Source organism: Schistocerca gregaria, chromosome 1 (genome assembly GCF_023897955.1).
Source record: "Schistocerca gregaria isolate iqSchGreg1 chromosome 1, iqSchGreg1.2, whole genome shotgun sequence".
NCBI lineage: Eukaryota > Metazoa > Arthropoda > Insecta > Orthoptera > Acrididae > Schistocerca > Schistocerca gregaria.
The window spans coordinates 863,307,898-863,334,653 of NC_064920.1; the positions used below are offsets into that span (position 1 = coordinate 863,307,898).

The 26,756-nt window shown below is 42.7% G+C and overlaps 1 protein-coding gene across 1 annotated transcript; it reads right to left on the reverse strand.

Annotated features, from left to right (window-relative positions):
- LOC126278255 (clumping factor A-like) lies at positions 1-26,479 on the reverse strand. The gene is made up of 3 exons (XM_049978294.1): positions 26,352-26,479; positions 15,497-15,585; positions 1-2,464 (listed from the first exon to the last, which is right to left on the reverse strand). Exons 1-3 carry the CDS (start codon positions 26,477-26,479, stop codon positions 1,215-1,217), a joined length of 1,467 nt encoding a protein of 488 aa, XP_049834251.1. The 3' UTR covers positions 1-1,214.
- Between the last annotated feature and the right edge of the window lie 277 nt (positions 26,480-26,756).

Sequence of the window (26,756 nt, forward strand, 5' to 3'; positions counted from 1 at the left end):
TTCATTTAAACTGTTTTATTTTAAAAATAAATAAATGAAATGAGAATGAAGTACATAATACACAAAGAAATAACAGTTTTACTGTGCTGTACAAATAAATAAATAAAATGGTCGTGAAAAATGTTATATACAGTGAAAATGTCTAATATGAATCGTAGTGCTATCAAGACAATCTGTTACTCTTTTGAAGACACATTAAATCCTGTCTCGACAGAACCTGACCAGCATGTAAACAGTTATACAGATACTTGAGGCCTCCTTGACCAAAGGTACACATTTTGCACTTCAGAGATAACAAATAACTTTACATTGTACGTAATACAGTTGTTAAGAGTTTCCAGTTGTAAATCAACTGTTTGAGAGCTTATTCAGTAGTTACAGAGATAACAGAAGCCTAAACGCTGGAAGTTATTGACCATTTATTAGCAATTATTGTGCTTTTCCAACTAAATGGCAAACAGATTGCCGTGTTGCAGAAAGTGAGAAAAAGGTAAAGAGGGAGTTACGCTGCAATTTTTAGTAAGTAAGTGTTCCCTAATTGCTCACATTCAGCCAAGACCACAGAATTCCAAGAATTACAATGAATGACTCGACCAGAAACTCTCAAGGGATCTGTTCCGTGCATATTTCTTACAATTAAAGTGTTCGGATTCAATTGTCACTGGGAGCCATTGAATTATCTCATTGCAGAATTTTGGTTATGTCAGAGAAACATTAGAAAGAATTTAGCAGAAACCTTAAATTTTTCTTTACTGTCTGACCTATTCCGTTCAACAGTTGGGAAGGCATCGTAACGTATGGCAGAACTCTCTCTCTCTCTCTCTCTCTCTCTCTCTCTCTCACTCACTCTCTCTCTCTCTGTATGTGTGTGTTTGTTTGTGCGTGTGTGTGTGTGTCTGTGTGTGCGTCGTTTAAGACTTTTATATACAACGCCACAAAACATAGGAACAAAGGCAAACAACAATAAATAGGCTTTTTGCAGTGGGAAAATGAGGTAATTGAGTATGATTTAGATACCACAGAATTCATAATGAAGAATACACTGCGACCTGTGTTATCCGAATGTCTGTAACTAACTGTAGCGTTTTCCAGACTGAAAATCCCTCGGTGGTGTACTGGAATCCGAAGACAGCTGCTAATCTGTGCAACGCTCTACTGTTTGGACAAGTCCAGCAGCTTTCACAGTTCAAGAGACATTTCACCAAATACGTGATTCAGTCGTATTTGGAGGCGGCCGCCCGCAGGGCTCTGTGTACAGTCCTAGCTAGAGCAGTGCCGACCGTGTCGGCCAGTGACCTCTTGTCCCAGCCATGATGTTTCTCGGCCTCTGGGTACTCTATCTTGTGTCTGGAGATAGACTTTATGACAAGGGACGTCAGGTAGATTATATAGTATACGCTGAACCACAGGGGAACGTACCAAAGTTTGCGTCCCAATCCATAGTATGGCACGTACGACGGCCTGTTCAGTCGGCTCCCCTCCTGGTCTTTCGTAGAGTGATCTTTTTGGTGTTCAGGCTCCTCCTTCCGTTCCCCATCGTTTCCTCTGCGGTCGGAAGCTGGCCGCTGATCAGCTTCTTGGCGAGCTGTTGAAGAAGAAACATCACTGGACGGCACCGGCGGCGTCGTAACTCGCCCATGAGCCACGCCACTGTCGTCGTCGGCTTCGCTGGCACCGTCGCTGTCATCGTCACTGCCGTTGTCGTCAGCGCCGTCTTCGTCGTTGTCGCTCTCGTCATAGCTGTCATCATCGACATCAACACTGTGCGATCTGTCGTTAATTTTGTTGCTGTTGTTATCGACTTCATCATTTTCCACCTTCAACCGGGAGTGTTCTAGTGGAGTTGGGCGCGCCGTAGACTGCGCTGGTGGCGAGGGCGGGTTATCGCTCTCTGGATCCTCCGTCGAGTCGCCGTTGGCCTCGGTTTCGCTTGCCTGTTCACTGTCCTCTCTGTAGCTCTCGCCTTCCCAGTACGTCGGTGGATAAGATTCAGACGGGGCAGTGAGGCCATCAATACCCTGTCCGCCATCACCGCTTGCAGAGTTCTGCTCCTGTATACCGAGTTGGTGTCTGCTGGGCGAGTATCTGTAACTACCGGAGACCTGCGAGGCGTCGTCTTGTGTGCCGTCTCCCGCCACATCGGCTAAATTACTGCTGGCCAGCTGCTTGTGTGCGCCGAAGCCTGAATACTCCGCGGACTCCGATATGTGGGAGACCTGCTGCCCCAGATGCGACGCGACGTTGCTGTCAGGTGGAGAGTGTCGAGAGGCGGCGTTGTCGTAGGCTCTGGCGCCGCCCACACCTTCATCCTGACCTTCTGTACCGCTGTTTGGATCGCTAGCCCAGTTTTCGCTAGATGCCACCTCGCTGCCCGTCAGCTTGGCAGCCCGGTCGGGGTAGTAACGGCTTTGTGCGTGGACATAGTACGGGCTTCTCTGCGGGCTGTAGCTGCTAACTACCTGCTCTGAAACAGTTAGAGGATTCACGTTAGTACGTTAAGAAACTGCGACTCGTTTCATAGTATTAAGATTGCTACAATAACAATTAAAAAACTAAGAAGGGGAAGAAACTGTGCTGCAACGGAATGTGTAGACAAGTGTTATATGTGTATTAATACACGGTGTCAGAGAAAGGATGTATTTCGAGAAGTTGTAGTATGGACCAAATGAAGAAAAGTATGAGTTCTAAAATGCATACTTGAGAATATATAATGGCCTGTCCGTCTTCGCTACTGTGAAACACGCCACTTCCACTGTAAGCTTTTTGCTATTACAATCGATATACAGAACGCAATAAACAAATGAGTAAAGACATGACAACATATTCTGTTACTGCGAAACAGCAGAGCTTCTAATGAAATCTGCTTCTTGTTACGTACGTTCTATATTTGTGAGCCATCACAAAGGAGGTGCTCAATATGGTGTCCATTCATAGAAAGGCATACTTTTGGCCGGCATCTTAGGGAATCATGTATTGCCGACCATTGTGGCCGACCGGTTCTAGGCGCTTCGGTCTGGAACCGTGCAACCGCTCCGGTCGCTGTTCCGAATCCGGCTTCGGGCATGGATGTGTGTGATGTCCTTAGTTTAGTTAGGTTTAAGTAGTTCTAAGTTCTAGGGGGCTGATGACCTCAGATGTTAAGTCGTGTAGTGCTCAGAGACATCTGAACCATTTTTTTTATCAGGCATAGATGATGCGTTCCTGTAGTGTTTGTAAATCACTAACTGCGCTTGTATACGACAAGGATTTCAAGCATCTCCACAGCCAAAAATCCAAAAGATTAAGATCAGGGGGACGAGCTGGCCAAATAACACTAACAGACATTTGCTGCAGGCCGTTTCTGGGGTCAAAGGAATGTCTACACATTTCTTTACTGCATTCTGTAGGTTTTTGGTAATAGCAAAGAGCTTGCAGTGGAATAGATGTGTCCCACACTACCATACATGAACAAGTGCTCCGAGTCCACGTTTCTGGATATTTTTATCTTATTTCGTTCCGTACCAACACCTGTGAAAATATGTAAACTTTTTTAACATCCTTTGTAACTGGACGAGAAACGGAATTAGTGACACGTGATTAATGAAAGAAGGGTAAATGTATAAAGTACACAACGAGAATTTACCTAAATACATCGACTCTTCCATGCTAGCAAACAAAGCAATAGAACAAATCGGTTCTGGAGGAAGTTGAATGCAAGCGTTATCGATTATGATTTTGGTTGTTACAAGATAGCATTTACTGCTGCCAGTCAAGATTTTTGTTTGTTTGTTTTCGGCGGCATGCGTTTCGGAAAATAATTCCGATCATCAAGTAATATTTATGATCTTTTGGATGCTGCATTATTTTGGTAACTTTGCTGCTATGTAAAACTGCACAATTTTGTAAGTACTTTCGTATCTTTCTCTGTAGGTAACGGTGACCACTACAGGAGCATTCGAAAAAAAATTAACTGAGTCACTTTCGAGTCTTTCATTTGGGATTTTATCTTCAAATTTTTGTAATGTGCAGCTATCTCCAGTTTTTCCAGCGGGTACATTTTATGTCAGAATCGATGGAAGCAACAATTTTCCAATTGTTTTGTGAAATAATAATGATTCCCTATAATTTAAATAATGAGAGCGTGGCAGTGTACAAGCCATGACTCTAAATTTAGTGTGTAGCAGTCATTTTACATTCTAAATCCAATAAAGTATATATCAATATAATCACGAAAGACTGCAGGATTTAATAAAATAATTTTCCATAACACCTGTGTCTTAAAGTCGAAGACGTGCCCGACATGTGTGGTCTTGTGTCTTGCAAAATCAATGATTTTCTAGATTAATTGTTCTGTGCTCACATCGGAAAGAAGAACTTCTTCTTGTTTAGACCGAATAATTAACGAAAACACCAGGTACCAAAACACAAATACAATATAAAAAACCTTCACTAAAAGCGATATCAGTAGTACCTTTGACTCAGTTACCACAATCCAGGATATATAGAAAAATTTAATTATTTAGCATAGGTTTCGAAATATGTTTTAGTTTTATCAATCGGATCGAAGTGAAGCTCATCATTTGTGTTTCTCACGTCGATAGTATACGAACAGGTATCAGCCACGCAATGCGAAAACTTATCATCGTGTAAGTTTAGCCACATTATATTGACAAATTAATACGGTTAGAAATTGATTTCTGTCTTTCCAATCTAAATGCATGTCACGACGCTAGTGAAATATTTTGCACTTGTAACTATGCAGTGTATGAATACTGCAACTGATACTACTGAAGATTCTGATGTTCATCAAATCATACAGATATTCTGCAGATTCTGTTTCAGGAAATTCGTCTTTAAATTCAGTCAACCATTTCAGTACGTGCTGATATAGATGCAGCCTTTTTTCTTATTGACATTTCATACCTTGACGTAACGCAGAAATTTTTTGTGATACGTATTTACAGTAATGTAACGTGGTAACAGAAATTTTGCACGCCCTATGTGCATAATGCTTTTTTTAACATCAAAAAGTGACACATGTGACAACATAAAACGCTAATACAATGCATTTCGTAATGTTCGGCAGCTCGTATGCAATATAATCGTTACCGATCAGCAACTAAGTAGCCAGTAATTGCATGTAGAGATTCGAGTAGAGGCCTAACATCTCTTCATGAATGTGTTGAGATGTTCGTAACTACCACAATTAGTTTATTTTGACCATTATTTGATAATAACTCGTAACAGTGGAGCAGGAAAACAACAGTTATTAAACTTCCTGGCAGACTAAAACTGTGTGCCGGACCGAGACTCGAACTCGGGACCTTTGCCTTTCGTGGGCAAGTGTTTTACCAACTGAGCAACCCAAGCACGACTCACGCCCCGTCCTCACAGCTATACTTCTGCAGGGTAGAGCACTCGCCCGCGAAAGGCAAAGGTCCCGAGTTCGAGTCTCGGTCCTGCACACAGTTTTAATCTGCCAGGAAGTTTCACATCAGCGCACACTCCGCTGCAGAGTGAACAGCTCATTCTGAAAACAACAGTTAGTTTAGAAAAACTTCATCTTTGACGTTCGGGTAGCCTGCATGCATAAGCAAGGGAAATTGCACGATGTCGTCCTGTCTCAACCCCTCTACCCCACTTTTCTCAGCTCTCCTTACCATACCCTTCCACTCCCCTCTCCTACTCCCTCTTGCGCCTGCTCCTACTGCCCCTCACGCTTCCCCTCCCCAGTCCTAAGTCATTCCCCCTTCTATTTAATTCTTGGAAATAGGCCACTCAGACACCTTCTAGTCAATAACATTACGGTAAACACATATTTAACTCTACCAGTCACAGCTCGGTATTTTACAGCCTTATGAGGTCACCCTGTCACATTTCTCATTTCCTACCTAAGCCACGCCCCTTCACCTCTCTCTTCCCCTTCCCTGTTGAACTTCTTGGAAACAGACCAATTGAAGAATCATATGGGAAGGATTTGAGGAAAAAATCATTCTTCAAATTAATTTATCATTCAGCAGCGGAGTGTATGCAAATATGAAACTTTCTCGCGGATGACAAATGTATGCTGGACCTGGATTCCAACTCGGGACCTTTGCCTTTCGCGGGCAAGTGCTCTACAGGCTGAGCTACACAAGCACGACTCACGACCCACCTCACAGCTTTACTTCCGTCTGTACATCTCCTAACTTCCTTCCGGTAAACGGTTGTGATCTGCCAGTAAGTTTCATATCAGCGTGCATTCCACAGCAGAATGACAAATTCATCCTGGAAACATCCTCCATATCTCGTATCCCAGGCGTGTTAGTACACACAAGTTACGCAGGATGACTCGTGTGAAATCTGGAAGGTAAGAGATGAAGTACTGGCGGAAGTAAAGCTCTGAGGAAGGGTCCTGAGTCGTGCTTTGATAGCTCAGTTGGCATCAAAATTGGTGTATGTCGCGCAGGTTCTCACTGTGCCGACGGCGATTGAGCGCAACCTTCAGGCGACCCTTGGCAATTATCTTACGACTGGTCCCACGTTTAAAGTCCATTATGAGACACCTACCCCGCCTCCAGGGGATGGTGGCCTCGGACTCGTCAATGTCAGTATGCGAGCTGCGGCTTTGTATATGAGTACCGTGAGAAGACAGTGGACCGGACAGTGCACGTCCTTAACACTCAACTTGCTTGAGGTCCTCCTTCCTGCGTCCACCTCGCCACCGGTGTCTGGGAGCCACATTGTGCCTCATTTGTCTCACATTTCGACCTTTCTCGTCGACTACAGTTACACACATACCAGTCTCTCAGATACTAAGGATTTTTACAGCCTACTACTGCGCTCTGTTCCCTGGAATGTCATGGAGACCAAACATCCCTCCATCCAGTTTCCCATAGTGTTGAATACCATTCACCAGCCCTTCCTCCCTACAGATGTCCGGCCAACGAGGTATCATACAGTCAACAGGAAATTTGGCACAAAACTGTGACTGCGCAACAATGGTTTGTCGGGTTCTCCTATTTGTCTTCTTTGCCAGCAACTCGACACCGATGACCACCGTTTGACCTGCGCCGCTTCGCACGAAGTATGGCGATTCGTGCAGCGGATCAGTGCCTGCTACCTCCGAGTGCCACCAAACACAACAGAACCGCGAATGTTTCTATACCCGGAGAACAAACATTATGTGGGTCAAGGAGTTTGAGGCCGGTTACTTATTCCGCGAGGGACCTAAATCCCGCCTCGACTTATGGACCTATTTACGAACAGGCCACGCAGCGCTCGAACACACGCCACGTTACCGAACATTATTTGCCAATTATCTTCGAGGGATCTCTGTTATCCCTCCAATAAGTTCGGTGGGGGGGGGGGGGGGGGGGGAGCGTGGGAAGGGGGGGGGGGGGCGGGGCTAGAGCTCAAGGCACTTACCCCTCCACTTGTCGTATCTGAGTTTAAGCTGCCTATGATCGATTCTGCTTCCGACCTCCGCGGATGGGAGAGGGCGCCATAAATGGGCGGATTTTTTTCTTTTTCTTTTCCTTTACCCATCTTTATTTTTTCCATGTGGATGACACATCTTCCATATAATTTCATAATAATAGTGAAAGTTACAAATAAAAAATCAAGATAAATAAACAATGTCAAGCCTTCCACTTCCGTTGATTCCTGTGTCTCCTACTTTCCTCTGCTCCACAGGTTCGGTGGCGGCGAGGGGGACACTTTGGACAGGCCTGAGGTTTCGATCCCTGCCAACTCTGCCCACTGAGAGCTCACCGGTCCACTCCTAGTAAATAAATAAAACTGGGGTGGCGCTTTCGATAATATAGTCAGTAGAGCACTTGCTCACGAAAGGCAAAGGTCCTGAGTTCGATTTTCGGTCCAGCGCACTGTTTTAATGTACCAGGAAGCTTAACACCATTCTATTCTAGTCGTGATGACAATTGCGTAATGTCTGCATGGTTTCGGACATAGCTGCACTGTCGCCAATGGTAGTTCGTTCTCTGTACCCCAGGGGACTAAAACCCTTATACTATGAGCAATATCCGAGAGGATATTACTGGCTTATTTTATTAAATTGTCACTTTTCGATATAAGTAGAGTGAGAAGTTTGTGCCTACACATATGCATGGTGACTTCATTGAGGTAGCAAACAAATGGTAGCTTAATGCTGTAATTGGCTGTATTTCGTATTTTTATGCTTTTTGTGAAAAAAGATTTGAAGTTAAAGTCGTTTTCGTAGATTAACCAATAACCAGTTTTTTATTTGTCAGTGGCACTATAACATTTTCAAGTGAGTGTTAAGTATTTGAGAGCTAAATGTAGAACTGCTTGTTTACTTACTATTTGCTACACTTCCTTTAAACATAGCGCACTACCAAAACAAGAAGGAAGAGGACACGAAAAGCATACAGAAAACGCAACGTAAACAATAGACGACTGCAGAACACTCATTGATAGTTGACATCACTATAAACTGTATACATACATAGCCAAAGCACTGCAAAACTGAAGTATTTACGCTTAATGTGCTCGAAAATGCTGAAAATCCGACATTTTAGTGTATGCAGGACAACGAAGTACAATTCCAGGGCGACACTTGTGTGATAACAAGATCCCAAATTTTATATACAGTATTAAACAGCAAATTAATTTTACGAAACTTCCGCCCCAGAACGTTGTCTCTTACCTAGCTTTACGAGAATAACAAAAAAAATACATCTGGGAATTCATTTATTATATACTTACAACAGACATGTTTAACCTTTCCTGGAAAACATTAACCAAATGTCAGGAGATAAATGTTCGATTTTCGTACCCACCATTTCTTGAACATCAGCTGCAATAGAAAATCGTGAACCACATCCCACACTACTCTATCATCACACTTCAACCCTTTTATTTGAGGTACATGACTTAACAATGCAAAAGTGTAGGAAATAGTAAGTAAACGAGCCGTTCTATATTTTGCTCTCAAATTCCTAACATTCACTTTCAAATACGTCAACACTATTGACAAACAAAAAATAGGTTCTTGATTTATCTATGGAAAACTTTTTTCACAATAAAAACATCAAAATTCAAAATACACCTAATTACAGCGTCATGCTACCATTTGTTGGCGATCTCGGTGAGGTCACCACACATAGGTTTATATTGAAACAGATAGTGCAGTAAAATAAGCCCCTGATATCTTCTCAAAACTTCTCTTACCATTAGTATAATGTTTTTAGCTCCTTCGAGAACAGAGAACGAACTGCCGTTGGCGATGGCGCAACTATGTACGACACCATGCAGACATTAAGCCACTGCCATCACCACTGGACGAGAACGATGTCATGCCCCACCAGTCCTTGCCATATGACTCCCTCCGAGGGAAGTGGGAAAGAGAGTTGAAGGGGTGTGGTTACGTGGGAGTTGACCAATGTGACTGAATGAACTGATATGCCATTAAGATACAGAGCTGTGACTGGGAGAGCAAAACATGTACCTACTGTAATACAATTTGCAACAAGGTGTCTGACTGACCTATTTTCCGGAAATTAAGCAGAAGGGGTCGTGACTTATGAAAGGGGAAGTGAAGTGTCAGAGGCAGGAGGGGTAGGGGAAAGAGTTGGGTGTGAAGGGGTAGGATTTAGTAAAGGAGGGCTAGGGATAGCAGGGACGACGGGAATGGTTGAGGCATGAGGAATTCATGCATTTGCTACTGGCTATGCATGTAGGCAACCAAGTTGTATAAACTCAATCTTTGTCCAAAGTCGCTATTGCCTTCCTACACAGTGGTTTCAGTTTTAGTTTGTGTACGTTAATGCTTTTTTTGAAAGATGATAAACGGCCAGTGTTTCAGCTCTGCACTTCCTCTATACTATCTAATAAGTGATCTTTGCATGGTGCAGTGACGTAAGTCATGGTACCTGTCGTGATATATGATGAGTCGGTCTGACCTGCAGACAACTCTCTCACGATGAAATATTATGTTACACTCTCACAGACGACAAATTAATAGAAAAATTTGTCAGAAATAAAGTGCGTCAGTCTAGAGGACAACGGCCATAAGTGTGCAATGCAACTGAAACACAAGTAGGTGGTGTAGTTGTATAATTATCACGAGTTCTAACATCTCGATAACTTCCTCGTTCTGCAGGACCTGACTACACATCCGAGTATGTCTCTCGTTTATCTCAAAGTCGGGTCTCCGAACCCCCTCCACTACCGAGATTCATTAGCATAACACTCCTTTTTTAGTGTTAACCCAAATCGCCTGAGAATAATTCTGCACTGATCGCTTTAAGATGGCCACAGCTGTGTATCTCCACCATATTTTCTCTAATGACTTCTGTACTGAAAACATGCCTAAGCAGTAACACTTCTTCTCTTATCTTTTTTGTCCCACTGAGTTATGTTCTATCAGCAAGGACCTTCGGAAATTGGAAATTAATGGTAAGTTCTGTGGGACCAAACTGCTGAGGTCATCGACCTCAGTTATGTTAATGAACTACAGTTTAAACAACTACATTGTGTTAGTTTTCTACAACAATGGGCAGTTTGATTTAACCTACTTGTTAATTAACTAATCTAGAATGACTATTACCTGCTGCATCACAGGTGTGCCAGTAAAGTACAAACCTATTTAGAATAGCCAGGCTGCACGAGCTAAACCCGAGGAGCATGCCCCTGGCACTGGGCTGGCCAAGGTTAGTATTCGCTGCAGTTTCCTAAATTAATGTCCTAAATCTAAGTCCTACAAAAAAACTAACTGAACCTACGTCAGATCCGGTGCTTTTGTCATAATCGGTGGTGTTGACCCCCCCTCCCCCCCCCCCCCCCCCCCTGGTCCCGTACGTGGCGGTTTCCAACTATGATGGAAGTCGGCCATTCCACGCACAGCCGGTATGGGAATGGGATCTGGTCTCAGTTGGTTTGATCTATGAGTTGATACCTATTGTTGGTCCCTCAGGTATTCTGCTAACACTTTCCGTGACACCCCATCTGCCAGTGCATTCAAAGTGTGCAAAGTGTCTTCTTGGTATGTGTCGTTGTTCGGAAGTCTGTCTCGGACTGTTGTCGCGACATCATTGAAGAGAGGGCTTTCGAAAACCACATAGTCGGGAGTCCCTCTGCCGCGCCACAGTCACGCTCGGGGGTTGCCCTTTTCCCAAACCGACATAAATATGTCGGATAGGGTCCATGACCAGTGAGCAAGTGAATGAGTCCTCGTGTAGGTTCGAAATATTTCATACCCCCACGCTCTTTTACGTCTGGTAAAAACTGGTTCTTCTCCCATTTTCTTCTTCCTCCCAAGCCCTCTGCCAAAGTTCCTCCCCTCTGTTTAGTATTTCCCTCAAATCCTCCACCCTCACACCCATGATCTCTATTATTTTCTCCATGTTCCCCTTTTTGGCCCAGTACCACGCCGCTTGTTCACGTATCTTGATGTCTAACCGGCAGAGCCCCATTATGACTAACAGAGCTCCCCTGGAGATGTTCTGTAGGCCCCCACAGATCTCAGAATCATGCTTCTCTGGACCCTTCTCACTGTCATGGCGGGCACGACCCTCGTGAGCCTGTGCGCCCAGACTCCCGAGCCGTAAGTTAGAATACTATTGTCATAAAGTTTTATGAGCTGAGGAGGGAGATGAAATCTTTTATGTCCAATGGAGATGAGGCTGTTTAGTAGTTAGAGAGCTCTCTGGGTTACGGTGTCTATGTGTTTCCCGATGTTCAATCTCTCGTCAATTATGACTCCCAAGTATCGCGTCTCCCGTCGCCGAAGAACTGGTGAACCATCGATTCTAACCGTAGGATTCCTGATTAGCTGACCTTTTAGAAGCAGGTATGTAGACTTACTCGGAGATATTGCCATTTTTGTATTTTGACACCATTGGTGGAGTTTCTCTATGGCCCCTTCGATCTTTGGTTCTATGTCTTCCCGGCTGCGACCACCGGCCAGCAGGAGGAGGTCAGCCGCGTAGGCTATCACTTATAGCACTTCTTCACTTTGCTGTAGGCTGTCTAATAACGGTTCCATATGGATGCCCCATAAACGAGGTCCCAAAACTGAGCCTTGGGGACACCCTTTGGTGATTGCTTTCCCAATTCCCCCGCTAGGGGATGATAGTCATACCTCTCGATCCTCACAATAGCTCCTCAAACACCCATATAGCGGCCCTGGACACTCTTTCTCCCGCAGACAGGAGAAGAGCGAAGGCCACTACAGGTTGTCGAAGGCGCCACTGATATCCACCATGATTCCATTACAAACTAACTTAAACTAACTTACTCTAAGGATAACACACACATGCATGCCCGAGGGAGGAGTCGAACCTCCGACGGGGCGAGCCGCGCGGACCGTGAGAAGGCGCCTCAGACCGCGAGGCTACCGCGCGCAGCCAACGACCTTTCTGACGCGTCATTCATCTTTAACGGTAACATAAAATACCTATTCCAAAAAACCGCTCCCTATCTCAGTGAACGACGTTTGTCACATAATGTCCACATTACAAAATTCTATACGTGCCACGACATTGACAAGCTGCACTGTCCAGCTGAAATATCCATTTGTTCCTGAAACATCTGTAGTCAATAACGGGAATTAGACGACCACTCAAGTATCTAACTAAAAGGTCGTCGCTTTGTGATCAGTCCAGTCCAATGGTACACAAACTGTAAAGGAACCATACTCAGCTACCGCTTAACTCAACTCTTAGTGACCGTGGTTTCACTGTACGAGTACATACTCTAATTTCCATATGAACTTCAGAGAACAAATCTGTAAATTATTCTATTCAAATTCATTTTTCTAAATCTTTCTGAATTAAATATATCAAAATCCAAATAAGACAAAGAGGCCAGTTTTCTGCTGGGGAGCACTGTTTATGAGGTAATCTACTGCTGAGCAGCTAATATTTGCAACGGTTATTTACGGTACACGAGTTTCGTTTTCCATTTCCTAGAGTTCATAGAAGTGGACTGCAGCTACCTCACAAACGGTTATTTGTACTATAGTGACGGAAAAAATAACATCACCAAGAAGAATTGGTAGGCGTGTTTCTATTCAGATTTCGCACCAGTCGCATAAGACTGTCGGTCTCTGTGCCACTATGAGGATGAAAATCTGGTTTGCTTTAAATACGTGCCGTAATGGTAGTTATCGTTAGTTACTTTTGAGATTGGACGTGATGAGTTGATGCTAGTCAAGAATGGCTTTAAGGCGACAAAGACGCCATTACCAACCTCTCCGGACAGCCATGAGGCACTACCGTGAGGGAAGACCATCGTGTTCGGCTTATGGCTCTGGAGGATCATCTTCGATCTGCAGCAGCAATATGAGCAGCAGTTGACACCACAGTGAAACAAAGAACTGTTAGAAATCGATTATTTAAAGGACAGCTTCGAGCCAGACGCCAAACCACAGCCATTTGCAACTTCATTGATGTCAAGTGGTAACTCATTGGATGACAGGGCCTTGGCTGTTGTGTTTTCTGTGAAATCTGGTCTTGCTTCGGTGCCAGTGATGGCCTTGTGTTGGTTAGAAGGAGATCAGTAGAGGAACTGCACCCAACCTGTCTACGAGCTAGGCACACTGAACCTAGGCCTGGAGTTATGGTCTGGGGTGAATTTTCATATAACAGCAGGAGCGTTCTTGTGTCATCCCACGCAGCCTGACAGCAAATTTGTACGTCAGTCTGGTGATTTGATCTTTTGTGTAGGAATTCATGAACAGCATTCCAGGGATGTTTTACAACAGGATAACGCTCGCGTACATGCCACTGTTGTAACTCAACGTGCTCTACAGAGTGTCAGCATGTTGCCTTGTCCTGCTCGATCACCAGATCCGTCTCCAGTTGAGCACATATGGGTCATCCTCGAACGACAACTTCAGCGTCCTCCACGAACAGCATTAACCGTTTCTGTACTGGCAGATTAAGTGCAGCAGGCATACAATTCCGTCTCGCAAACTGACATCCGGCAACTGTACAACACAATTCATCCACGTTTGCATGTTTGCATTCAACATTCTGGTTACGTCGATTATTAATGTACCGTTATTTCACATTTTCAATGGCTTATATTAACCTGTTGTCTTACAATGTTAATCACTGAAATATGTTGCCTACATCTAGTACATCTAGGCCTACATACATACTCCGCAATCCACCATACGGTGCGTGGCGGAGGGGACCTCGTACCACAACTAGTATCTTCTCTCCCTGTTCCATTCCCAAACAGAACGAGGGAACAATGACTGCCTATATGCCTCTGTACAAGCCCTAATCTCTCTTATCTTATCTTTGTGGTCTTTCCGCGAAATATAAGTTGGCGGCAGTAAAATTGTAATGCAGTCAGCCTCAAATGCTGGTTCTCTAAATTTCCTCAGTAGCGATTCACGAAAAGAACGCCTCCTTTCCTCTAGAGACTCCCCCCCGAGTTCCTGAAGCATTTCCGTAGCACTCGCGTGATGATAAAACCTGCCAGTAACAAATCTAGCAGCCCGCCTCTGAATTGTTTCTATGTCCTCCCTCAATCCGACCTGGTAGGGATCCCAAACGTTCGAGCAGTACTCAATAATAGGTCGTATTAGTGTTTTATAAGCTGTTTCCTTTACAGATGAACCACATCTTCCTAAAATTCTACCAATGAACCGAAGACGACTATCCGCCTTCCCCACAACTGCCATTACATGCTTGTCCCGCTTCATATCGCTCTGCAATGTTACGTCCAAATATTTAATCGACGTGACTGTGTCAAGCGCTACACTACTAATGGACTATTCAAATATTACGGGATTCTTTTTCCTAATCATCTGCATTGATTTACATTTATCTATATTTAGAGTTAGCTGCCTTTCTTTACACCAATCACAAATCCTGTCGAAGTCATCTTGTATCCTCCTACAGTCACTCAACGACGACACCTTCCCGTACACCACAGCATCAGCAACAAACAGCCGCACATTGCTATCCACCTTATCCAAAAGATCATTTATGCAGATAGAAAACAACAGCGGACCTACCACACTTTCCTGGGACACTCCAGATGATGACCTCCTATGAACACTCACCATCTAGGACAACGTACGCGTAGACCGATGTATTCTCGAAATTTCATAAGTCTACATTAATTATTTTTTGGTGTTGCAATTTTTTCCGTCAATGTATTTTTTGTACATTATCAATTCCTTCTCCTATCACCACCATCAGTGATTCAACTGGTTACCCACATCACAACACACAATTATGACCACAGAATCAATGTTCCATCCTTAAATGTCAGAAATACTGACGTTGATAACAGTAAAGATGTAATTTTCGCCATGCCAGCTGATTTTTAGATTCTTATCTTCCCATCAGACACAAACACAAAACAAGATGTCCTGTCGACGTCAGGATCATCGGAAACATTACATGAACACTGAAGTGGTTTAGAGAAATAACGGAAAAACTGAATCACTGTGAACGGATTTGAACTCTACTCATCGCCTCTAGTGTATTATGGTATGCGTGGTTATGACAGTTAGGTACTACGAGCAAAATCATCATACCAGGCTGTTGCGGTGGAGGCTGCAGCTCTGCCAATCCAGCCGACCAGAGCCTTCCTCCTTCCCTGGCTGCGAGCAGGCGCGCTGGACCACTGAAACAGGTCACACGTACACTCCTTTCAGATATCCCAGTTGTTGATTTTATTTACACCCCAATTAATTCGTTGACGTTTCAGGTAGTCGAGCGATTATGGTCATCCGCCACATGCTCGCTGTTTTGCCTGTTTAGCAAGTACTGAGTGGTTATAAATTAGTTATTCAAAAGTAACTAATTGCGAAAATAGTGAAGAACTTAGAGAAATGTTTGATACAGCACTGAATGCAGTACATCTTCTCGGATTATTTACAAAAGTTCAGTATGGCTACCTTTTGTAACACGACAAGTGTGGCATCTGTAATTAATTCCGCCAAACGATGTGAAGCAAGTCTTGACTAATGGTGGCAATTGCTTTTGTTATCCGTTGTCGCAGCTCGTCGATGTTTCCCGGAAGCGAAGGAACACTTTGCCTTTAATGTAATCAATACACAGAAGTCCTTTCGGGCTCAATCAGGGATAGTGGTGGCCATAGTTTCGTTCTGTCACGTTCAATAGAAGTCGACACATTCCTACAGCTTCACGACGTTGATGTGGTGGTGCGCCATCTTGCTATAAAATAAATTCTGCTTCTATATCCTGTTGTAACTGAGGAATTAGATAAGGTTCAAGCATGTCCAGGTACAATATTCCAGTTTTAGTTGACTCAAAAAAAGAAAGGACTCTAAATATTTTTTCGGCTTACAGCGCAAAAAACTTTTACCTTAAGAGAGTCGTGTACAAGCTCGATTGCGTGATGTGCTTTTTTGCTCACCCCATATCCCAATATTATGTCGATTCACTTTACCACAGGTGTGGAATGTGGCTTCGTCACTTAAGGATGCAGGGTACTTTTCCGGCTCAATATTATGTAAAAATCAACACCTATTTCTTTCAGGCACTGTTTATAATGTATATGCTTTACAGATTTTTTGTTGATATCAGGAAATTGTTGTGTACATAACTCCGTCTAGTCAGCGCGTACACAACTTTCCCACTAGAGCGCGCCCCGCTAAGCACAACAGCGCAGGCGCAGCGCTCGTCCGTCTCCGCACTACGAGATGGCGCTGTCTTAGTGATGGACCAAATTCTGCTTCCGCCGATACGCGTATTAATATGTAACGCAGCCAATGAGAATGCTGCTAATGTAGAACCTTTTCTCCTCGCGGATCACACTGCTATTATAACGAGTGTACCGACCTCCGATTAGTCAGTCTTCATTAGTCTGCATTTGTCTGTACCGTTCTATAGTCAAGTTCATAGCCATGAAGAGAAATGTGTAGACACTTTGTCAAGTATCAGAGATATGTGAGAATAAGATTAACGTACCAAGACCAAAGGAACTTCAGATTGTCAGTTTAAATAGCATCCAGAATCATGTTAAATAAGGTTTATGATTATTATTATTTTAATAAATGTGTGTGAAAATTAATCAAGTTCTGTTTAAAGTTGGTCACCGTCAATCTGCTAGTCTGACCTAACGGCAGAAGATAAACACGCCACGATAAGACCACGAGACATATTTCTGACACTGGCCTACTTCACTAGAGCGACAAGTCAAATAATCTGATGGTGTGTGTACCGAAGGACTTACAGTACGAACACCACAGTAATGCAGCACACTTTCTAAACAAATTAGAAGTATTCTGAAAATTTTTGAACCTGCTTCGGGTTATTAAAACAATTACAAAGAAATCGATGCATTTTTTTTTCAAAATGTTTCCTCAAATTGAGGTACCATTTACTCCAATGTTATACATTTGAAGGACACGAAATTTTTACCAGATATGCATGACATGATAGCTGAGGTACTAGACCTAGTTAATTCCACTTATTATGTATATTACAAGGATAAACAATATCACATCTTACATTTTAACTTTTATAATCTTTTTGATAATAAAATGCTCTTTTTTCTATAATTTAGTTGATTCTGCAATAAAGCTTAGGTCTCCTACGAAAGTATGGACTATTGCCAGTTACAAAAAAATAGAACAATGATTTATAAACTTTATGAAATATTTGTACCTGAATTCTGAGAAATAGAGCCTGCGGGAAATTGTGAATGAACATATGGGTCCAATTAGACTGTGCCTCAGAACATTCCTGATGCGTAGTTCTTCGTCCTGCAGCATTTCTTCATCTTCAATCTTCCTCTTGACATTCCTTTTAGCACTTCTTGTTTCTTTGGTAACTTGAAGAGCTAATCTTTTAGCTTCATGCACCCGCTGTCTGTCACACCCAAACAATTTATCTTCCACATTAGAGCTACATTTTCTTCCTAAATTTCTCAGGACTTCCAACCTTCCTAACACTCCATCATTTAAATATATCACTGCATCTAGTACACCAAATTTTAATGTATTTGGCCCTGAAAAAACATTCTTGGGTAATCTTTCCCATATGCAATGGTTGAAACTTTCATTTGTATTCGGAGTGCCCCCATGAAGCCATTTACTTAGCAAAACAGGGTCACTCAGGTCTCTAAAAATTGGTTTTATTTCATTCATAACAGGCTCAGGAAGAGAATGCTTGTGATGGTATATTTGACCACTTCCTTTTGCGTTTTGGTAACCACACCAAGAATCTGCTCCTTTAGGGCAAAGTCCGTGAACAGGATGGTCATCTGTGAAAAACTTATGAAAGTAGGTGACCCATACATCTTTTCTCCTTGCTGTAACATCATTCAGAGGCGCAGTTCGCCTAATGGCCAGTCCATAATAACCCTTAAGGAGGTCTATTTCAGTTTCTGTCAATCTGAATCGGCCAGACAGAGATCTTACATCAGATAGCAACTTTCCTTTCATTTCTCTTCGTAGCTTCCTCTATCTAGCACCCATCCTCTTTTGCACATGTCTACAACATTCCAGTTTTGTTACCAAGACATCACCATAAACATTGAACCCTTTAATTTTATTGAAAGCTTTAGAGTCCCCATCGCCTAGGCAGTTTGTATATTTAACGTTGTAAACGGGCACCGACCTCTGAAATATTTTTAGAGCACCATCACACCCCATACTTCCACTGTAACCATCACATTTCTTAAAACACTGATGTTCAATATGTCCTTCAGTGTTACCATGGCAGGTGTGGCAGTACGTAGATAAGCACTCAACATCAACAACTTTTCCGTTCTCCAGAGAAGTAGCACTTACAATACCATTCAATGAATGACGTCCTCGGCGTTGGCATGTTCCATCAAGTGCAACAGCAATGTCCCTCGTTCCACTAATATTTACAGTTTCTTCTACTGCACGTTTCATAGATGCTTTAGATACAACCGTCAAGGCACCTAAAAGTATTTTCGTATACTTGATGAACCTACTGGGAGGAGGAGGAAGGTCCATCAAACCATAAAAGGTTTGAGAAGCCTTTTTTCCTTTTTCTACTGCACGCATAGCATACACTAACTTCAAATTCACATCATATGAATTATGCGCAATGTTCGAAATCATTTTCGAGGTAGATTTATTGCAGAACAACTAATTTTGACGCTAAATCCTTCCTGCTACTTTGTTGTTCAGTTATTTCCGGACAGCCAACATCATCATATTGTTTACATTTCGCCAGTTCCTTTATCAAAGAAGATAAGATGCCCATATCAACAACAACAAATCCATTACAAACAGTGTCATTGTTAACACAAAAATTTGAATCACCAGGAGGCGTGCCATGTGGCAGTTTCTTGCCTAAAGAACGGATACATAGGTTACTTTCAACAATGTGGCTTGCTTTGTTTGTGAATTGGTTACCACCTAATTTCCTTTTATTGAATTTCTTGACGCGTGACATAGTTCGTATTTATTGCAGACTAAAGGATATGTACTTCCACAAACATACGTACCACTTGGGCAACAAACATTCAGTAACACGTGAACAAACTGCTTCAGCGAAACAAAAGTAAATACTAGCAAAGATAATAATTTATAGACACTAGAAACCTGCACTGTTACCAACATATACAATGTATCATACGCATAATCGATGGAAACAGAAAGTTCACAGTTCTGTTCGAAATAATACTGGTTTCTGTGAGAGAAACAAAGGAGGCGTAGTGGCATACACGAGCGTAACTTTAAAATTTGGTATTTATTAGTCATCTTTCATGATGGGGGGACTGATGACCTTAGCTGTTTAGTCCCCCTTAAACATCCCAACAACCACCACCAACCCTATGATGTATATGTCAATGTAATCAGGAAAGACTATAAAATTTAATAAAGTAATTAAAAAATTCGATTTTTCCGCCATTTATAAGTACCCTGTATCCTTAACATAATTTTCTTAAGAAAATTGTCCTCAGTCTGTTTTTCATCGTCTCTTTGTCTTAGATCTTGCAACATTTCCAAATTGTAGGGTTTAAATGATAGACGTTTCCATAATACCTTCCACACTATACACAAAACATATTTAATTCAAAGCTGGCACATCACGTTACTTTACTGGGACTACGTATGTAAGACTGCCTGATTTGTTAAGTTGCTGCAACAGAAACTGCTAGCCGATCCTGATCCAGCGGTATATGTGATACACAGCCAGTAACGAAATAATTTCATAAAACTTTTCATCTCCTATTTCATTCCCTTCGTGGTTCAATTTCCAAAAATAATGAAGAACATATTTTTTAACTCCAAGCCAGATGTCGAATAATTTTCACAGATGTAGCTTTAGAAATGTTTTAGTAGTCCTTTAATAATTATTTATTTTCAAAAATAATTCACTCACTATTTTACTCCCTTAGTTCTTGAATTTCCAAAGAGGTTGAAATATGTATTTCTTTATTTATGACTAAGAAACCAAATATTAGTTTTCGTAGTTCTAGCTCCAAAATTGCCTATATAGCGACATATTCTCAAAAAGCCCGTATTTCACCCGTTTAGAAATGGAATTTCTAACAGTCCCTTCTTAAACCATGGTGACAGGAGTTTCTGTCCTTCACGGTTTGGGCTGTGTGATAATGAGTTACACTACTGGCCATTAAAATTGCTACACCAAGAAGAAAAGCAGATGATAAACGAGTATTCATTGGACAAATATATTACACTAGAACTGACATGTGATTACATTTTCACCCAATTTGGGTGCATAGATCCTGAGAAATCAGTACCAGAACAACTACCTCTGGCCATAATAACGGCCTAGATATGCCTGGGCATTGAGTCAAACAGAGCTTGGATGGCGTGTACAGGTACAGCTGCCCATGCAGCTTCAACACGATACCACACTTCACCAAGAGTAGTGACTGGCGTATTCTGACGAGCCAGTTGCTCGGACACCATTGACCAGACGTTTTCAGTTGTTGGGGATCTTGTGAATGTGGTGACCAGTGCAGCAGCCGAACATTTTCTGTATCCAGAAAGGCCTGTACAGGACCTGCAACATGCGGTCGTGCACTATCCTGCTGAAATGAAGGGTTTTGCAGGGATCAAATGAAGGGTAGAGCCACGGGTAGTAACATATCTGAAATGTAACGTCCACTGTTCAAAGTGCTGTCAATGCGAACAAGAGATGACCGAGACGTATAACCAATGGCACCCCATACCTTCACGCCGTGTGATACGCCAGTATGGCCATGACGAATACACACTTCCAATGTGCGTTGACCGCGATGTCGCCAGACACGGATGCGAACATCATGATGCTGTAAACATAACCTAGATTCATCCGAAAAAAATGACGTTTTCCCATTCGGGCACCCACTTTCGTCGTTGAGTACACCATCACAGGCTCTCCTGTCTGTGACGCAGCGTCAAGGGTAACCGCAGCCATGGGCTCCGAGCTGATAGTCCATGCTGCTGGAAACTTCGTCGAACTGTTCGTGCAGATGGTTGTTGTGTTGAAAACATCCCCATCTGTTGACTCAGGGATCGAGACGTGGCTGCACGATCCGTTACAGCCATGCGGATAAGATGCCTGTCATCTCGACTGCTAGTGATACGAGGCCGTTGGGATCCAGCACGGCGTTCCGTATTACCCTCCTGAACCCACCGATTTCATATTCTGCTAACAGTCAATGGATCTCGACCAACGCGAGCAGAAATATCGCGATACGATAAACCGCAATCGCGATAGGCTACAATTACACGTTTATCAAACTCGGAAATGTGGGTACGCATTTCTCCTCCTTACACGAGGCAGCACAACTACGTTTCACCAGGCAACGCCGGTCAACTGCTGTTTGTGTATGAGAAATCGGTTGGAAACCTTCCTCATGTCAGCACGTTGTAGGTGTCGCCACCGGCGCTAGCCTTGTGTGAATATTGTTAAAAGCTAATCATTTGCATATCACAGCATCTTCTTCCTGTCGGTTAAATTTCGCGTCTGTAGTACGTCATCTTCGTGGTGTAGCAATTTTAATGGCCAGTAGTGTAATCAGTCAGGACAATACCTTTTATATACAATAACGGAAAAAAATCGTAACACCAAGGAGTTGTACGACATAAACGAAATTGGTAGACGTGTTTCTGCATCTGAAAGATGAGTCAATTCCAATTTCGCACCAGTCGCATAACAGTGGCGCTAGTAAAACCACTATGAGGATGTAAATCAGGTTTGCTTTAAATACACTCTGTAATTGTTTTAAGCATTATTCACCACTGAGATTGGACGTAGTGAGCTGATCAAGAATTCCTTTAGGTCGACAAAGAAGCCATTATCAGACGCCACTTTGAAAGATTTCGTGTAATAAGGCTGCGAGAAGCAGGATGGTCCATCTCCGATATTCCAGTAAGACTTGGCAGTAATCTAGCCACTGTACATGACTGCTGGCAGCGGTTGTATCTGCAGCAGCAGCAGCAGCTGGAGCAGCAGCTGGCACTACAGTGACACATCGAACTGCTGCAAATCGAACACTTCAAGGACAGCTCCGAGTAAGACGCCCTGTAGTGTGCATCCCACGGGTCCCACACCACCGTCATTTGAGACTTCAGTGGTTTCAAGCGAGCGCTCACTGGAGGGCAGGATACAGATCCATTGTGTTTTCTGATGAAAGCTCGTTCAACTTCGGCGCCAGTGATGGCCTTGTGTTGGTTAGGAGGAGGCCAGTTGAGGATCTGAAACCAATCTGTCTGCGTGCCAGACTCACTGGACCAACACCTAGAGTTACGGTCTGGGGTGCGATTTCATATGACAGCACAAACACTCTCATGGCTATCCCACGCATCGTGAATGCTGTAGGAGGGAAAAGAAGGGAACCACGGGAGAAATGCTCCTATAGGACCACAATAAAGGCTAATATGCTCCTGCTTTTTAAGACTCCGTAAGGTAACGTACCAGGTGCCCTCCTCAGTGCCTTTAAAGGTGTTCCCAAAAATTTTGGCATGACAGCATATCAACACTTTTTATGCTGAGAGAGAAGGAGGTAGTGACAGTGGGAAAGAGACGGAAAACTGATACACACAGAAGATAACAGACAGTGGTTGCGGTGTAGAAAGAGTGATGAATACAATGGCAGTATGAGAAAAAGAGTGAGACACAGTGGCCGTGGGACATATTGACAGTAACAGACCAGTGCTACGAAAAGAGTAAAGGAGACAGTACCAGAGAAAGGGGAATAAAGAGAAAGAGAAAGTGGAAGTGGGTAAGAGCCAGTGATAATGAGAGACAGAGCCTATGACAATCACAACGAGAAATAGAATGACAGTGACATTGAGAAGAGACAGCAGCAGTGAGAAGGAATGAATGAGATAGCAGTAGTAACGGAGAGCAAGAGGGAGACAGTGGCAGTGAGACGAAACTATAGTAGTAGGACAGTCCAAAGGACATTATGGCTCTGAGACAGGACATAGTTCCAGTTAGAGAATAATGGTAATATGTTATTCTGAATGAGTGAGTGAGAAGTACCAAGTGGAAGTGTTTGGGTTAGAGCGACTTAGGCGGTGGACTAGTGGGTGTGAGGGAGTTACAGTTAGAGAAGCCTGTGCGTGTGAGGTGTGAATTGCATGTTAAAAAGAATGCGATATGTTTGCATGCCAAAACTTTTGGGAAAAATTTTAAAGATGCTGAAGAATGTAGAATGAGGCAGCTGGTAACACACTTCTCAGTCAGAGACTTTTGAATTATGAGTATATTAGCCTTTTTTGTGCTCCTATATGTGTAATTTTCCGCTGGTACACAACATGTGCAAGATCCAAGGGGCAACAATAAGGCTGGAAGAGCTAGAAGGAAATGCTTCGATTACAAAGGATGTAAGACAGGGATGCAGTCCCTACTGTTCAGTCTATTCGTAGAAGACGCAACGAAAGAAAAGAAAGAAAAGTTCAAGAATGGCATTAAAACTCAGTGTGAAACGGCATCTGTGATAAAATTCGATGATGACATTTCTATCCTCAGTGAAGAAGAAGAATTACAGGATCTGTTGAATGGGATGAACATTCTAAAGGGTAGAGAATATGGACTGAAAGTAACCCGAAGAAAGATGAAAGTAGTGAGAAGCAGCGCAAATGTGAATAGCGAGAAACTTAACATCAAAACTGGTGATCACGAAGTAGACTAAATCAAGGAATTTGCTTCCGCGGGAGCAAAATACCCACGACGGATGAAGCAAGGAGGACATAAATAGATTAGTACTGGAAAAGAGAGCATTCCTGGCCAAGAGAAATTTACTGTTATCAAACATACGCTTTCATTGGAGGAAGTAATGTGTGGGAATGTATATTTGGACCACAACGTTGAAGGATAGTGAGTCTTGAACTGCGAGAAAACCAAAAGAAAAGAGAGTCAAAACCTTTGAGATGTGGTGCTGCAGAAGAATGTTGAAAATATGGTTATCTGATAAGGAAGGAACGAGAAGGTTGTACACAGGATCGGCGATGAAAGGAACCTATGGGTATCACTGACAAGTAGATGGGACAGGATGATAAGACAGTGTTTATATATCAGGGATAGAGCTTCCATGGTACTGAAGGGAGCTGTAAAGGGTAAAAACTGTAGAGGAATACAGAGACTGCAATAAATCCCGCAAATAACTGAGGACGTAGGGTCGAGTACTGCTTTGAGATGAAGGGGCAGGCAACGGCCTAAATCGAAAGATGTTATTCCTGGTGATAGATAAATGAACCGAGCTGCCAGAATCATTGAATAGCGCAAATTTGCTGTCGGAGCCTAAGATCGTGGCTAGCAATGTTCTGTTTGAAGCGTCAGTTATTTTTATGACAGCAGCCGATATTGGGGAATCTCTTGTCAGATACTTCAATGGAAACTCCTAATTCACTGGAGGAACCCTGATCCCTGTAGCTGTTCACTGGAAAAACTGATGCGCCACCTAACAAACGCTCAGAAGTATTAATAAACGAGCCTCAATCAGCAGATGATAAGGCCCCAAAAATGCTTTACAACAGGCATTTGAAGAAAATTTGAAATAACGGGAAGCAACTGAATGAAGAGTAAATGTGTAAGAGGCAAATAGGATTCGATAATACCGTATTAAGGGCAGCAACATGAAACAGGGGTTGACGAGGATGTACAGGGAAAATTACGCAGATGTTGGGTGATGCTAACCTGAATACCTCCAGATGAGGAGCTAATGAATGGAAGTAAATATTAAGTACTTTATCGACAGAAACAACTTTCATCTTTAAATAATGCCTTAAGCAGATATCACATGCTTTGTATTCAGTTAAATGAGGAGAGACTTTGGTAGAAGCTGCTTTGATTAAAAGACATTACTGTCTCACTTGTAATTTGCTGTAGATATTGAAGGAATGAAACAGTAAAAATTCTCTGGTATCGGTGATCTACGAAAGTATCTAGCGCTAGTATTACATGTTTAAATAGCTAAACTCTATAAACGCCGATTCAGTGTAGAGAGTATTGCATTGTCGACAGGTGTTTATTCCCGCTGAAGAAAAGAATAAAGCGAGCTGCCAGAAACATCCAAGGAAGGGGATTATAAGTATTTGAGCCTCGTTTGCTGTCAGAGACAAGTGACTACCAATAAGTAAAGTTACGTTAGAATCTTTAAATCCCCTTTCGTCTTCTTAGTTATACTCGTACATTTCATCAACAATATTATTATTCCTAATTCACTAGATGATCACCATTCCAGACGGCTGTTAATTGCTATGAAATTTCTCATTACAGAGTGTATTACTTTTATTGCATCAGTGCCTCTTTCATACTTATTAGTTTGTTATACCTCAAAAAATAATTCGTTCAAAACGTCTTGAGATGTACAAACGGTCTTACGTATTTTATGCAAGTTCTGAAACGAATAAAAGGAATTGTCGCCATCAAAATACATTTTTAAACAACACTGAAAACACAACTGTTGGTATTTTGATACATTTATTTCTTTTATGAACCTGCTTTAGGTTTGCAGCGCACTCCTTGGACAATAACCTATTATTTATTGTTTGATGGTGGCGTTGCATTGGAGATGCTGAAAATGGGATCACAAAGTAAATAAAATTGCTGAAAATCAGCTACTTCTGAACACATTATGGGAGTGACAGTGATCAATATGTTACAAATATTTACAATTAAAAACAGTCTTGATCACAATTTATTTCGTACGGTGACCGGTTTCGACCACTACTGTGGTCATCTTCAGACCTTATGCTAGAGAATCACTACTGAAATACGAAGTACATTGTGATCAAGACTGTTTTAATAGTAAATAAAGAAAATCAACTGTTTATATTTTCGTTGCAATTATGAAATATTTCTACGAAAGAGTGACGGAAAATCAATCAACATAAGATTATTTGTCTTTTATGGAATAAATTCCCAAATGTAAGATGAGCACCTGCACATTGTGAGGTCCTCCGCTACGTTACGGTGTGTTACCTGTGCGAGACCCTGCTGTAGGCAGACTCGACGATAGGCGTGCCTCGAACGGCAGACGGCAGCGCCAGCAGCACAGACGCAACCAGAGCCATAGCCAGGGTCCCCACCAGCAGCAGCGGACGCCCCATCTCGACTGCGCGCGGCGCCGCCTCCCTGCTCCTTATATACCGCGGAGCTACGCCCGCCTGTCGCCGCTGCTGTTGGTACTCGGTACAACTACTCCAACAGGACCAGATCGTTTTGCTTCGTGCGTGGGTTGCTATCTTTCTATTCATTTTATAGCAAGCTTACTAAAACCTCATAATATTTGCGATTTCATATGGTACCATTTCACGGTTCCCGCCAATCTGGTGTTATCAGAAAGGGTGAAAGGTATAAAACAGACATTTTCTACTTACTCTGAAA